The 14,777-nt window shown below is 32.7% G+C and overlaps 1 protein-coding gene across 4 annotated transcripts in view; it reads right to left on the reverse strand.

The window, feature by feature from the left end:
• Slc36a4 (solute carrier family 36 member 4) overlaps positions 1-14,777 on the reverse strand; it is a 101,305-nt gene that overhangs the window by 15,347 nt on the left and 71,181 nt on the right. For all 4 annotated transcript variants that reach the window (XM_005337194.4, XM_078046862.1, XM_013363706.3 and 1 more), the window contains 5 exons: positions 14,491-14,586; positions 12,605-12,689; positions 5,497-5,724; positions 3,346-3,444; positions 1,060-1,229 (listed from right to left, as the gene is read on the reverse strand). In XM_005337194.4, coding sequence (XP_005337251.1) covers positions 1,060-1,229; positions 3,346-3,444; positions 5,497-5,724; positions 12,605-12,689; positions 14,491-14,586 — 678 coding nt within the window. The remainder of the gene's footprint in view (positions 1-1,059; positions 1,230-3,345; positions 3,445-5,496; positions 5,725-12,604; positions 12,690-14,490; positions 14,587-14,777) is intronic.

Genomic DNA, 14,777 nt, shown 5'->3' on the forward strand with positions numbered 1-14,777 from the left:
CAAAATATTTAATCAAAAAATTCCCTGAATGCAAATGATAATTAAATAACAGACAAACTCTCATCAGGAAGCCATTCAGAAAACACAATTTCTGCTGTTGCTCATTTTCTCTATACTGGTGAGATATTTTAAAGTTTCACAGACTTCCAGCCAGGCATGGTGGCGCACACCTATAATCCCAGTGGCTCACAAGGCTGAGGCAGGAGGAACATGAGTTCAAAGCAAGCCTCAGCAATTGTATAGTAAGGCCCTAAGCAATTCAGTGAGACCCTGTCTCTAAATTAAATACAAAACAGGGCTGGAGATGTGGCTTAGCACTTGAATGACCCTGAGTTCAATCCCAAGTACCCCAAAAGATAAATAAAGTTTCACTGACATCCAGCCAAGTAGCTGAAGGAGCAGTGTGACATTTAATAAAACAGCAACTTAGCATTTATTCTTTTCATTTATCAAAACTAAGGCTTTATCCATTTTGTAAATAAGAGATTAAGTCTATATCATTATCACTGCTCATACTTTGTTAAAATTCCCAAACACCAAAAAACTCTAGGAAAACTCACATATATTGCTTCATTTACAAGACTATGATTATAATATTAAAACACTAAGATGCATCATTTCATTATTAGTAATGAGTCCCAATTGGATTCTGAATCAATTTGAAGTACATATAATACAAAGCTGACCAGTAGAATACTAAGGACCATAAATGATGACATGTTATTTTATCAAAAACCCAATGTCTTTGCTTTTTTGGCAGCAAGAATGAGTATTTTTCTATTACAGTGTGTCCATATTACAATAATTTATATTTTGCTTTTACACATGACTCATGTTTGAAACACAATTTTTTTTAATTATTTTTTTAAATCCCACAGAGATCCACAAATTCATAGATGATCTCCTCAGAGACTTATGAAAAACCCAGGTTACCCAAATAAATAAATCACAGTGAATGTTTTAAATGATTAAATCATAAATCCAACATACCTTTACCATTGAAGGCAGTAAGCTCTATCTATAAAATATAAAAACTAGGATGAACTCATATCCACCTACCATACATCCTGGGGAAGATTCAAAGTTATGCTGCCTTTGATTTCATCACGAAAGCACATATATCCTAAAGTAGCCAAAGTCACATACAAAGTTGTAACGATGCCCATGCCAATATTCAGAGCTTGAGGGAAGCGTTTTGAGTCTTTCATTTGGTTTTCCAGTGGAAGGACCTAAAATAAAAAATATAATTATTTTAAAGAGAATGTGACTCAAGTATGTTTGAAAATATCAGGGTCTCAAATTGGTCTTTTTATAGTTTATATACAAAATCTTTCTTTAAAATAATGCATATAATTATTAAAGGATTTTACCTTGTCCTATATTTTCTACAATAAACATTAAAATGTTTTTTTAAATATTTAAAAATCAGTCCTTGGCAGGCAAACCTGTCCATTTCTTAAATATTTTTTTTATTTTTGGAATAATTTTAGATTTACAAAAAAGTTACAGAGTTCTCATATATCCCTCAAGAAGTTTCCCCCACTGTGAACATATTACTTACCATGTCACACGTGCTACAACTATAAACCAATTTTTTATGTTATTATTATTTGTGCATTTCTAGTAACTAAACTCCAAACTTCATTTGTATTAGATTTTTCATTAATGCCCTTCATCTCTTCCAGAGTCCCATCCAGGATAACACTGCATTTTGCCAGCTTTCATCCTATGTCTTTTCTAATCTCTGGTAGTTTCTCAATCTTTCCTTCTTGTTCATTATACTGAAATTTTTTTTAGCAGTATGGATTATCTATTTTGCATAGTATCTCTCTATTCAAGTTTGCCCAACATTTTTTTGTGACTAGTTTGGGATTATAGGTTTTAAAGAATACCACAGAAGGGAAGTGCTCTTGTCATCATATGCTTTTATGCCTGGTGAAGTTCATTTTGATCACTTCATTAAGGTATTTTGCCAGGCTTCTCTGCTACAAAGTTATTTTTTTCTCCTTTCATCATGTTCTTTTTATATTCTAAATTGAGCCCATACTCCAAAGACTAATGGGAAATTAACTACACCTTCCAGAGGGAGAAGTCTCCACATAAATCATTTGAGATTTTGCCTCATGTATTTATTTGCTTAATCATTTATTCATATTAGCTTGGACTGACATAGATTTGTTTAATATATGGAATTATAATCAAATATTCTTGTTATGCATTTGGTCACACATATTGCTTTAACCTTGGCCATTCTGAATTCTATCAGGATAGCTCCTGTGTCCCTTTGATGTGTCTCCATTCTTTTGTTTTTAAGCATTTCCTTACTTTCTGGCACTCCAGACTCATACTGAATTTATTTGCTTCAGCCCTAAAATCAGTCATTTGTCTCTAAAGAACTTGAGTTCTTTTGTTGGAAAAGTGTATTTAGAAATAAAGATCTGGGTTATGGGCATGCTTGTTTCTTCTAGATGTCACTCCTTGTAGGTCCTATCAGGAGACAGAGCTAGGAAATACATGTGTGTATACTAACACATGTATGCATACATCTGTAACTGGTTCTATATCTATCCATTTGTATCGACTGTCTGTCAATTTCATTAAAGATAGTAACTTTTAAGGAAAAGGCTAATTGAAAAAAAATCAAGGTTTTTAGGTTAATGTTCAAAACATAATTTAACTGTACAGGGAATGACAGTATATAATAAAAATAGCAAGTATTTATTAAGTGTTTAAGTACAGCAGCTATTATTCTAAAAGCTTTGCAATAGCATCTTAGTCAGTTCTCAGAATAGCCCTGGAAGTAGTATCACTATTACTACTCTGACTTTTCATGTAAATAAGTCCATTTCATATGGAAACATTAACTGATAAAAATTTATATTTGAATTTTATATAACAATATAGTAATAATTTCAATTTACTTCAAATAATCTAGCCTATAAAATATATGGAATTTGCTTAAGTATGTGGAGTACAGATAAAACAAATTGAATTAAATTTTGAAAGCTGGTGAGTTGAATTTTGGAAGCTGGTGATGCTTACACAGGCAGTCATTATATTACTCTCCAAATTTTGTATAGATTTAAAATTACATAATATGATGTTAAAATCATCTAGTTTAGTTTCCTTATTTTACAAATAAAGAAGGAGTTAATACGTTTAAGATTAAACTCTTCATGGAAGAATTAAACTATAATATAAATCTACCATACCAAACTGGAAATCATGTTCCCAGAATAAGGAAAACTGAAATTAGAAAAAAATAAATATGCGTTTTTACATAGCTTCACAATGTTAGTCTTTGAGATAACTTAATATTTAAAAATAATACAGACTAATTCTTACCACTCCTATGCCTTCAAAAGCAAATACAGCAGTACCAAAAAAAAGCGGGTATTTTTTCCAACCAGCCACTATTGGAAGGTTGTGGGGATCTGGCATGTTCTGCAAAAAGGAGAAAAAACAGATAATATATTTATTTATTTTAGAGAATTTGGAAGAAAGAGTAAAATCCCATTCTTCTGAGCTTCACAACAGGAAATGTGAGTTATATATTATATTTCTTTCAATAAACACTTTAAGCAGCCTATGTTAAATGTAGCAAAATGTTAGGATTTAATTGCCAAAGCAACTGTTTTCCTTATGGCCACACATTCCATCTGAGCAAAATTCTCCTGATTACCTGTTTCCACCTGTAAGTTCCAGACTGTGCACACTGGGTGTGGCTCCTGCCACAACAGAAAATACAAAAGCACACTCAGGTCTAGGCTAAGAGCCAAATGGTTAATTAACAAACACTGCTTTTGGTACTCAACAGACAGTCTTTCTCCACTCTACTATCATTGCTCCTTTTGGCCTCTGAGATAACTTGGTTCCTGATTCTGGCTTTCTGTTTCACAGCTCTGCTGCTGCTCCCAGTATAAGTTTCTTCTGGTTTCAGTATTTACTCAGTGAGCTAACAGTTGTTATTACCCTTATTTCTGTATAGGTGACCTGACTCTGGTTTTGATTACATGACACTGATACATAGCCTTGTTTCTAATTCTCACAATCTGACAAACTCTCAAAGGGCATATTTTGTTCAAACTCTCTGGGTCTACAACAACCACTTCTTCCAAAGTCTGGTCCCTACTTCCTCACCATCCTGCATTCTCTGGCTTACCTGACTAGACGCAGAATTCAAGGTCAAGAAAAGCAGATGAACAAAACAACTGAAGCATGAAGCACAGGGACAATTTAGGGAATAGAAAGGGCTGGAACAATGGAAACATAGGTATAACTGTATGATAAAAGGTGATACGGTACCAAAAACGTAGGCTAGGGTTAGAAAAGAAGTTTGAAGGGTCTGAATTATTTGTCACCACTAACTGTTAGAAAAGGCAAGCAGGATGCTATTTCACTTCTTCATGAATGAACTCATGCCATTTCCCTCTATCCAGGGAACCACCTTTTCTGCCTGCTAAGTCTTACACATTCAGCTAAGGGGTCATGAATTCCAGAAAGCCTAATGTGATCTTCTTTCCTGTCCCTTTACACTCTTAAGTACTATAAGAGAGAATAAGGGTTTGGGAAATCAAAGAAGGGAAAAATGAAATACAGACCCACAATAAGAGTTTACAATTAAATTGTTACAGAGATTTGCAACAATTATCTTTGAAGAAACATATAAGAAGGATTAGATCAGGAGGAATAGAACAAGGATTTTCAACCTTTTCTGGGTAACTGGCCCTTTGAGAGATGAAAGCCATACAGCTGCTTAGCAGAGAAAAGTGTGTGTGTATACATATATATGTATATATCTAGAGAGAGAGGGAAGAAAGAGAAGGAGGAGGAGGAAAAGGAGAAGGAGGAGGATTAGAGACAGGGAGAGAGACTAAATCTTAAAAACAATTCTAAGGGATTTGCAGATTCCCTGAACCCTGAGAGGTTTTAAAGAAACTGTGATGAAAAATCCTCAGAATGAATAATAAAATTAGTTCAGGTTATTGCATATACTTCATACAAAGGGATTACAGAGTTGTACAGTGGGAATGGGTTGAAGCAGTGGCAGAATATAAATATGTAGAAGTGAAAGAAAATTGTGTAACTACATACATTTCCCCATAAATTGTTACTGGTTCAAATTTTAAAGGAAAAGATAATATACTTAATAAATTGTTCCTTGTGAGCCACTGTACTGAAACCACAACCCTAAATCTCACAAGAACTCTATGGGGTATGCAGCATCATCTTCTGAAGCACTGACACAAAGCCCAGAAGCATATTTACCAAGACCTAAAATCAGGCCAGACTAAAGAGCCTGTACTTGTCACCACTACTTCACACACTTTCAAATTAGCAGTATCCCCCAGAAAGAAACCAAGGTTTACCACTGTCTGCTGTGGCCAGATGTGCACTAATAGTCTTTATGTGTCATTACTTTTAACTCCAAAGTAAACAAAAGTTTTACTTGTGTAGGAAATATATGACATTTAGTTAAAAATACGTCATACTTACCCTAACAATGTACTGGTAAATTATCACAAGACTGACAGCCATGGAAATGTTGGCAAGGAATGAAAGTACAAATAGATTCTTTAGCTCACGAATGAAGACCAAAAGAATTATAAATGGAAGAAAGCAAAGCATGTATATCCTTAGGTCAATACTTCTTCTTTCACATGGATTTGACGAATTGGTACTATTCAAAACAAATACTTTACTGTCCAAGAATCCTTCATGAACCTATACAGGATTACCAGGGGAATAAGGGAGGAGGAAAGACACACATCAACTTATAAGAGAGAAATGAAAAAAATTACAATCTACATACATTGTGACACACTGTACAACAAAACACTTATATTTCTGGATACTCTGGCTTCCTAGAAACATATAAGAATAATTAAGGTAGGAAAACATTCTTTTCAAGATAACTTATTTTTTGTACTGTAAAAAAGTTCACTAGAAAATTATAAGGATGAGTTTACTAATTTAATCTGAAGCTTTGTGATCATGATGCTCATGATCCCTGCAATGACTCAAAAGATCCATTTCTGAGATCATCAAACTGGGAGCACATTTGTCTAGAATGACCAGGGGTATTCTACTCCAGCTTATTTTCTTCAGAATATAAAACAAACACTAAGTATCTCTTGGATACTTAGTCAAAGTGAAATTTAAAGAAGTCAAAGTAAAATTTAAAAATCACAGACTAACTTTAAAATGCATGTAAAGCAACTATTTATAAATTATCATCATTATCAATATTACTAAGAATCCACAAAATTCACATTGCTATGTTACACAATAGATGATTTTTGCTAGAAAAATTTCTACAATAGAAATCAGTTTCACTTAAAAGCCTATTCACCAATTTTATACTGCAATTTTTATATTTTTCAAAGAAATGCAAGAATTTATAAACTTCATGTTAAAAACTGTCTCTGATTCAGTTAGTCATATAATCCAACTTTCTAAAATAGAAACAAAATTACAGTAGAATTTAGAAACAATCTTCAAAACTTATAGCACAGGCAAATCAGACTATCATTTAAATACCAATGAAAAATTACTTGCAACCAAACCTCCTTTGAACACACTGATATCGTCAAGCATCAGGTTATATTCTTAAGAAACAGATCCTATAATAGTAACAGCTAGCATTTTTTTAGTGCTTTCTATGTATCAGGTACTGAACTAAAAGCTTTTTAAACATCTCATTTAATCTTCCAAATGATTCTCAGAAGTGGGTTACAATATTAATTTCAATTCAAACTAGATAAAACTGAGGTTTGCAGAAGGGGAAAGAAAAAACTTGCATAGTATCGAGCCAATGAGTGGTGGTCCTAGGATGCAAACTCAAGCCTAGATATTAACCTGACCAAAATAGTACTACCTGAAGAAGGGTACTATGTCCAAAAAGCTACCCACCTCTACTCTGACATCTTTCTTGAAAGGTACTTAATATTAAGGGGCAAACAAATCAGACACTTAAAACAAAAATCTGATATGGCTCATAATTCATGTTCCTTTTACTCTACTTTTATACTTAAAATCCATGATAAGAATTGTTTAATTAATCACTACAAACACACATGTCATCTTAGATGGTAGGGAATTTAGTAGATTTTTAAGCTACATAGGCATTTTATAATTCACACTGACCTAACAAACCCTCAAATTATACCATGCACCATTTAAGAAATGCACTGCTCATCATTTCATGTAACTGGCCATGAAAACTTTATATTTTATGTTTTATAATTTGAAATTGAACCAAAATTATTAATTTACAATACTTGGCTTTTAAGAAGATATTCAATTGTTGGCTTAATTTTCTCAGTAACCAAATCTTAAGTCAAGCACTTATCAAAGCAATACTTCTGATAATTGGATTATGTAATGATCAAGTTCAACTCTAACAAAAATTCCTGGTAAGAGAATGGCAGTTACATAAACAAAATTTTAAAGGGATGTTTGAATTATTAGGTGCTTAGAAATTTAAAAATTAGCTCTATCACAATATCTAATAAAAATTTAGCATTCTCTGGCAGAAAGATGGTTATGAAATTTCTCAGGATTAAAAAAATACAATAAAAAATGTAGATACATACCTAGAGCAAGATTCAGGTAAACATTTGAGTCCTTTGGTGCCCTCTAGAGACAGAGATGGGCTAATAGGACTTCCTATGGTCTCACATGTTTACCAAAATGTAAAACACTGGAATAAATATTATAAAATAAAATTACTAAATTCAGTTTTATTCATTTAGAGATCAAATTTACTAAAAACCCACTACTTGTTAACTTTCAATGACTCAGTAATTTTATGATTAAAATTCCAAAAGCAGATTATGTTTTTTAGTAAACTAAATCCAGTATTAAATAATTCCCTACATTTGAATACTGTTTTACATTTCACAAAGGCTTTCACAAACCTTCTGTGTCATCTAAGCCTCACAATAAGTTTATGAGGAACAAGGGTAAATTTTGTTACTACTCCTGTTTTACAAACAAGGAAACAGAGGGTTGGCCAAAAATAAGGGGATCTTGTTTAGTAAGTGAGTTAAAACTGAGAGTAAGGATACGAACTCACATCTTCTGACTATAGTCCATGAATCTGGTACCACTACATTTTTCCCTTTTACTATAATATTTCTTCCTCAATCTCCATATCCATGTACACTATTGTATCTATTTGAAATTTTCTAGAGTATCTAAATCAATAAGGGAAGAGTGATTAGAACCATGATGACCTACAGTCAAAAGCACTAGGGTTATTTTTCTCTACTGACGATCCATAATGGCTTAATGAGAACAGCAGCAGCTGTGTGGCAGCTAGAGAGCAGGTTTCCATATCTGGATGGCAATGAAACCCTTATTTCTTTGTGTTAATGAAATATTGCACCTTCAATTTCATGTACATTAAGGCAGCTTTTAATGATAATAGCAGTAATAATTGGTAAGGTTTAATTAACCAGTATGTGCACTATTGTATACTGCTATCAAATGTAAAAGAACACCTCTTGAGAGATAATGAAAATCTCTAATCTCATGCTGCTTTGGTGACCATCTACCTACTCTGCCCAGTGATGTGTTCATTATTAATTTCATCTATTTTCTAAAGCCTTTTTGTCTTTTTCCATGCTGCTCTTAATGCCTCCAAAAGAGTTTCACCTTTCTATCCACAGCAGGTGTTCTCTCTGCCTCCTAGAGCAACATGTTTTCTATGTATCTTCTTAGAAAATGTACAAATAAGTTAAACTTTTCTATTCAATTTTGGAAGAAACCTATAATATTTCATAGAAGAAAGCCACCCAAAGCTTCTAGACATTTACTGTCTCCATTTTTTCCACTATTCATGTCACATACACATACATAAACATACCCTTAATATCTGAAAATATCCTGTCCAGAGATAAGCAAATAATATATTGGGTGGCAACTCAGGCAGACACCTAGGTTTCAAACTAATTCCACATAACTTGGAGCATATTACTCATGTTTTGTGAGATTTCTTCATAAAATGAGCATAATACAGTCAGGCATGGTGGTGGATGCCTATAATCCCAGTGGTTAGGAAGGCTGAGGCAAGAGGATTGCAAGTTCAAAGCCAGCCTCAGCAACTTAGTGAGTTCCTAAGCAACTTAGTAAGACCCTGTCTGTAAGTAAAATATAAAAACGTGCTGGGGATGTGGCTGAGTGATTAAGTGTCTCTGGGTTCAATCCCTAGTACAAAATAAAAAGAAGAGAAAAAAAGCATAATACTTTACAGAGCCATTGCAGAGATTATATGCCATCATCGCTTATAAATATAAAATTGCAAGGCATTATCAACATTATTCCTAGATTCAAACAGCTTGCTGGTGACTCTTAGGAGATATTAGAAAATATATAGTGCTATCATGTTGTACAATCCTAGAAAGGTATTATTCCCATAATATTCTATGTAAATGATTGGTAAGATGAGTTATCAGTTCTGAATTTAAATGGCCTCATGATGAATGAGGAGTCCTAAGAATAAGCAATTTCTGAACTTAAATACTTGTAACATCTAATGCATATCATTTAGAGTGAGTAATGCTAATGAAAACACTGACACTTTATTTTGGTAAACAAATGAGTATAAACAGAATTCTAATTAACTCCAATTGCTATTGGTCTTTTCTATATTATCCACATCTCTTATTTCTGCTTCCTTTCACTAGTCTTTCACTCATTATTTTATAACTACAATATCTAAAGGAACAGCAATGATTTATATTACATACTTATCTTCCAGAAAATTTGTTTCATAAGAACTTAATTATTCGAAAGTATCAAGGAAAAGAGAGGAGAGAATAAATAGCCTGGAAGCAGGATATTTGAAAAAAATAAATAGTAAAATGAGGCCAAAAAAACAAACTACATGATTTATTAGAGCTCTCAAGTAGAGACAACATCTAAGATTACCCTCCTATTAAAACTGCTAGCAGTCACAACACCACTGTCTTGACACCATTCTTTTTATAGATGCAGGAAGAACTAGCTTAGTAATAAACTAAGCTAAAACAGTCATGGATGGACTGAAAGAAAAGAGTTGACAAAGAAAATGGAGTGAAGAATATATGAGTAAAGATGAAAATAAGTGGTGCAGACACTATCAATGGGAAAAATCAAACAGAAGGGCTAAACCCTTTCAGTCAACAAAATTTTATTGAACATATGCTCAAAAAAACAGGTACAACACTAGGTTTAAAAAATAAAGAGAAGGAAAATTTCAAAATCCCTCTCACTCTGTTGTGAGTTTATTCCCCTTCCAATCCAATGACCATATTGGTACCTAGAAACCAGGTACTCTTACAAGATAGTTTACAGAGATAAACACAACAAGTACAGTGGTCCTTTTCCTAATGGGGCTTTCAGTCTAGTGGTAAAAAATAATTTATAAATTAACTTTAATGTGATTAAGGCTATTTTTAAAGTGTTATAGAGGCCAGAAGAAAAAAAATCAATAAATTCTAGCAAAAGATGGAGAAAGGGATGGCATGGAGAAATAGCTAAAGGTTTCACAGAACAGCTAACACTGAAAGCCAAGTTAAGAACTCTTCCAAATATAAATAAAACTTCAGTAAATACTGAAAAGTGATATCCTGGGCAAAACACTTCTCTAGAGATCCAAATTCTAGTTATTAAATAACTGGGACCTTTTAAAGAAAACTATGTCATTTCTATAAGAGAGCTCCATTTGGTTTTTCAACATTGAACAACTAAACTTGTGGCTTGAATATAATATACACGGATAATCAAAATCAGAGTTTAGCAAACTACAGCCTACAGACAAATTTGGCTTACTACCTATTTTTCAAATAAAACTTTACTGGAATACATATATATTTCTTTATATATTGTTGTCAAAGGTTAAGTAGTTGCAATGGAGACCACATGATGTGCAAAGTGAAAAATCCTTATTATATGATTCTTTACAGAAAAAGTTTGCAAATTCTTGCTCTTAATATAAAACAAAGTATACTTTATACTTAGAAAAAGTGAATTATAAATTTGTATGTACATAAAGATTCTTTAGAAAATATAACTGTATCATCATTTGCATAAAAATGCACTTCTACATATTACTACATGCAATGCTTATTGTACTATACATAGATAATAATAAAAGTTATTGAATGAAAAATGATTAAAGTACAGCAGGGGTAACATAACATCAATCATGAATGGATGTACTTTGGCAATAATCAAAAATAAATAAATAAGGGAAAGAAAGATCTGTAGAGTAAAGGAAGGAGAATAGGAGGAGGCAGGAAAGGAGAAAAAGTGGGAGGGAACAGGGACTGAAATGACGTAAATAAAACTCCATACATATATGATTTTCTCAAAATGTACCCAACTACCACAAATAACTAGAATCTTCTAATAAAAAAATAAATGTGCTTTAGCATTGTTCTGGTAGGAATTTTTATTTCAGTGATTTGCATGTTTATTTAAATAGACAATCTCTACATGAAGGCTATAAGCCACTTCCTCTTAAACCTTTATACTATAGGGAGAATTACAGAAAAATACACATTTTTAGACAGAGTGTCTTTTTAAACAATGGCATAATTACTGCATTTCAGTAATTGTTATGATTTACACATGGTGTCCCCCAAAACCTCACATGTAAGACAATGTGAGAGTATTCAGAGAGGGAAATGACTAGATTGTGAGAGCCTTAAACTAATCAGTGAATCAATCCCTAGTGGGATTAATTGAGTGGTCAGATCTTTTAGTCACAGCAGCAAAAAAGCTGACTAAAACAGAAATGAATGCTGAGTTTTCAACCTCCTTTGTTAGGCTGCTGGTTAAAACCTTGTACACTCTTTACAGAACATGAACATAAAGAATATGCTCCAAAAGTATCTATGGATATGCTTTTGAGATATGTTAGAAGTAACTAAGAATCAGAAAATCATATCATATTTTGATTTGAAAGAACAGGCATTACTGATATTATGACAAGAACAGCAGTATCAATGTTATGGTTTAGATATTAGGTTCCCCCCCAAAAAAAACTTATGTGTGAGACAATGCAAGAAGTTTTAGAGGAGAAATGATTGGGTTATGTGAGCCTTAACCTAATCAGTGAATTAATCCTCTGATAGGGATTAAACAAGTGGTAACTGTCAGTGAGTGTGACTGAAGGAGGTAGGTCACGGGAGTGGGGGCTGGGGTGGGGGGGTGGCTTGGGTATATATTTTGTATCTGGTGAGTGAGGCTTCTTTCTCTGCTTCCTGATCATCATGTGAGCTTCTTCTCTCCACTATGATGTTCTGCCTCACCTTGAGCCCTAAGGAATGGAGCCAACTGTCTATGGACTGAGACCTCTGAAACCATGAGCCCCCAAATAAACTCTTCCTCCTATAAAATTGTTCTTGTTAGGTGTTTTAGTCACAGCAGTGAAAAAGCTGACTAAAACAATCAACAATAGCAAAAATCCAAATTGCAAAACAGAAGACTACAGAAAAATTTACAAATGATAATTTATGAAAAGAATACATTTTCATATTCAACCATGGCTCCTATAGAAGAAATATGATGCTACTAGTAGGACATTAAAGTTCACTAACTGAAGAAAAATACTCACTTGTTTCACATTTTCAGCTAAAAAGACAATATAAACACTGCAGAATCCCAGCTGTGTTATCACCAAAAAAAAGTCAACCATACTCCTAAAAGAGATATCCACAAATAAGCATCAGTAAAAGCTAGTGAAAACTTAATATATGTTAATCTCTCTTTTAAAATATTTTATATATTTTACCTCTTTAAATTAAAAAATCAAATATTTATTTCCTACACAGATCATTTATTTACTATCAGTATATCACTAGAATTACTATACAGTTTGATGGAAATTAAGTTAAAAGCCCAATATTGTTATATCATTACCTGTTTCTGAAATTTAAATTTTTAAGGAAATCTACTTATAAAATGATTTCATGAAAAATATTTATCTTTCAAATTAAGCCCATCTCTCCTACTTCTCAAGATCTTTCTCAGATTAACCTAGAGTATGGCCCACCGTTTCTAACTTCACATCATTTGAAAATATGATGAACATGCTTGTTACTATCCAAATTACTAATAAGAATACAGAATGTAAGAGGATTAGGAATAGAGCTCTAAGTAATAACATAAGAAACCTTTCCAGTAACTTTTCTCCATTCTTATTATTTAGTGAGATGCTCTAGAAAGTTTTACTTTATAAATAGTATACACAATTTGGGAAAGAATATTACCAGAGACATTAAGCAAAGTGGGTATTATTGGGAGTTTTCAAGTTATAAATTTACCTACATATTGTTAATTTATACCCCATATTTCATTTTTGGTCTAGAAATAATGAGTGATTACTATAGCATGCACTTATTAATTCATTACAGTCTCTTCTCTGACCGTCAATGTTAACAATATGTTTTTAAAAATCTATATTTTTCTTCTTCCATCTAAAACTAGAAGGTCCTTGCATGTTTTCATTGCAACTCCCATTCTCCATGGCTCTTCAGGGATCTTATTTATAATTTATCTTGTAACCATGAATTGTAACCATGAAATGATTTCAAGTTTCTTTTCTATCATGAATTACATTAGAAGTGTTTTAAGTATTCCATTAATATCTTTTCATCCACCTTTTATTTTAGTGTACCACCAACAATCATTTCAGCCACTTCTATCTAAAAGCCATTCTTCATAGAACAGGGGGGAAAACTTGTCTCTAGCCTGGGCCAAAAGAAAGATTTATTTGGTATTCTAGCTTCTGGAGGCAAGTTCCTAGATTGTTAGATTGTTTCTTCCTTCCACTTGTAAATTAGGAACACTGAGAATTCATAAACAAATCTAACTTCCAGAAAATCTCCAGAAAGGCTACCTTAAACCACAAGCTACTCTACTAACATTGCTTTTTCTTTTCTGATAATTCCCATGACTCATTGGTACCATAGTTAGCACTCTGTTGATCACTTACACTTCCTTACTCTATTCCTATATTCATCTAGCTTATATTCACTGTGTCCACCAATGGTTACATTTAAATAATAAGACAATAAAATAAGTTTATGTTAAAATGTACCCAAACATGAGATGACTTATGCACAGCTTTATTTGAAATAATGAGGTTGTCATATTTTTCTCCTTTTTTTTTCCTTTGTTGAAAAATTATTGAACATGATTATGTCATTGGCTGGCTTGATGCTTTGTAAATAAAATTTTATTTAATCTACTACAATAATTCTGTAAAGTATTATCATAAGTTCACTTCATAGTGAAAAGCCAAACCAAAGATATGAATAATTAGACCAAGGCCATAAAACGGAAAATAGTAGAGTTGAGATTTGACCCATATCTAACTCTAAAGGTTATTTGATCCCTTAACTTTTATTATACTTTTGTTTATGTATTTTATCAGACTGAAATACTTACACATGAATATAATTTCAACAACTAGACACTAAAAGCATAGCAAGTACTTACCGTCCCCATGCTGCTTGCTTCTGAAGACAACTCCAAGGACTCACTTCCATAGCGAAACTCACAGTGTCACTATAACCTAATGTTGACTTTTTAAACCTATAATCCAATGACATGCAGACACAGGAAGAAGAAAAATATTAAGTTGGTCCATAAACCATTCCTTACAAAGAACATCAAATAAATGGGAATTAATAAATGTAAGGCTATGCATGATAGGATTTTCAAAATTTGAAAATCTGCATACTCATAAACACACCTCATGAAATTTTAAAATCTGATCTGTCCTT

This window comes from Ictidomys tridecemlineatus, chromosome 4 (assembly GCF_052094955.1).
Source record: "Ictidomys tridecemlineatus isolate mIctTri1 chromosome 4, mIctTri1.hap1, whole genome shotgun sequence".
In the NCBI taxonomy this organism is placed as follows: Eukaryota; Metazoa; Chordata; class Mammalia; order Rodentia; family Sciuridae; genus Ictidomys; species Ictidomys tridecemlineatus.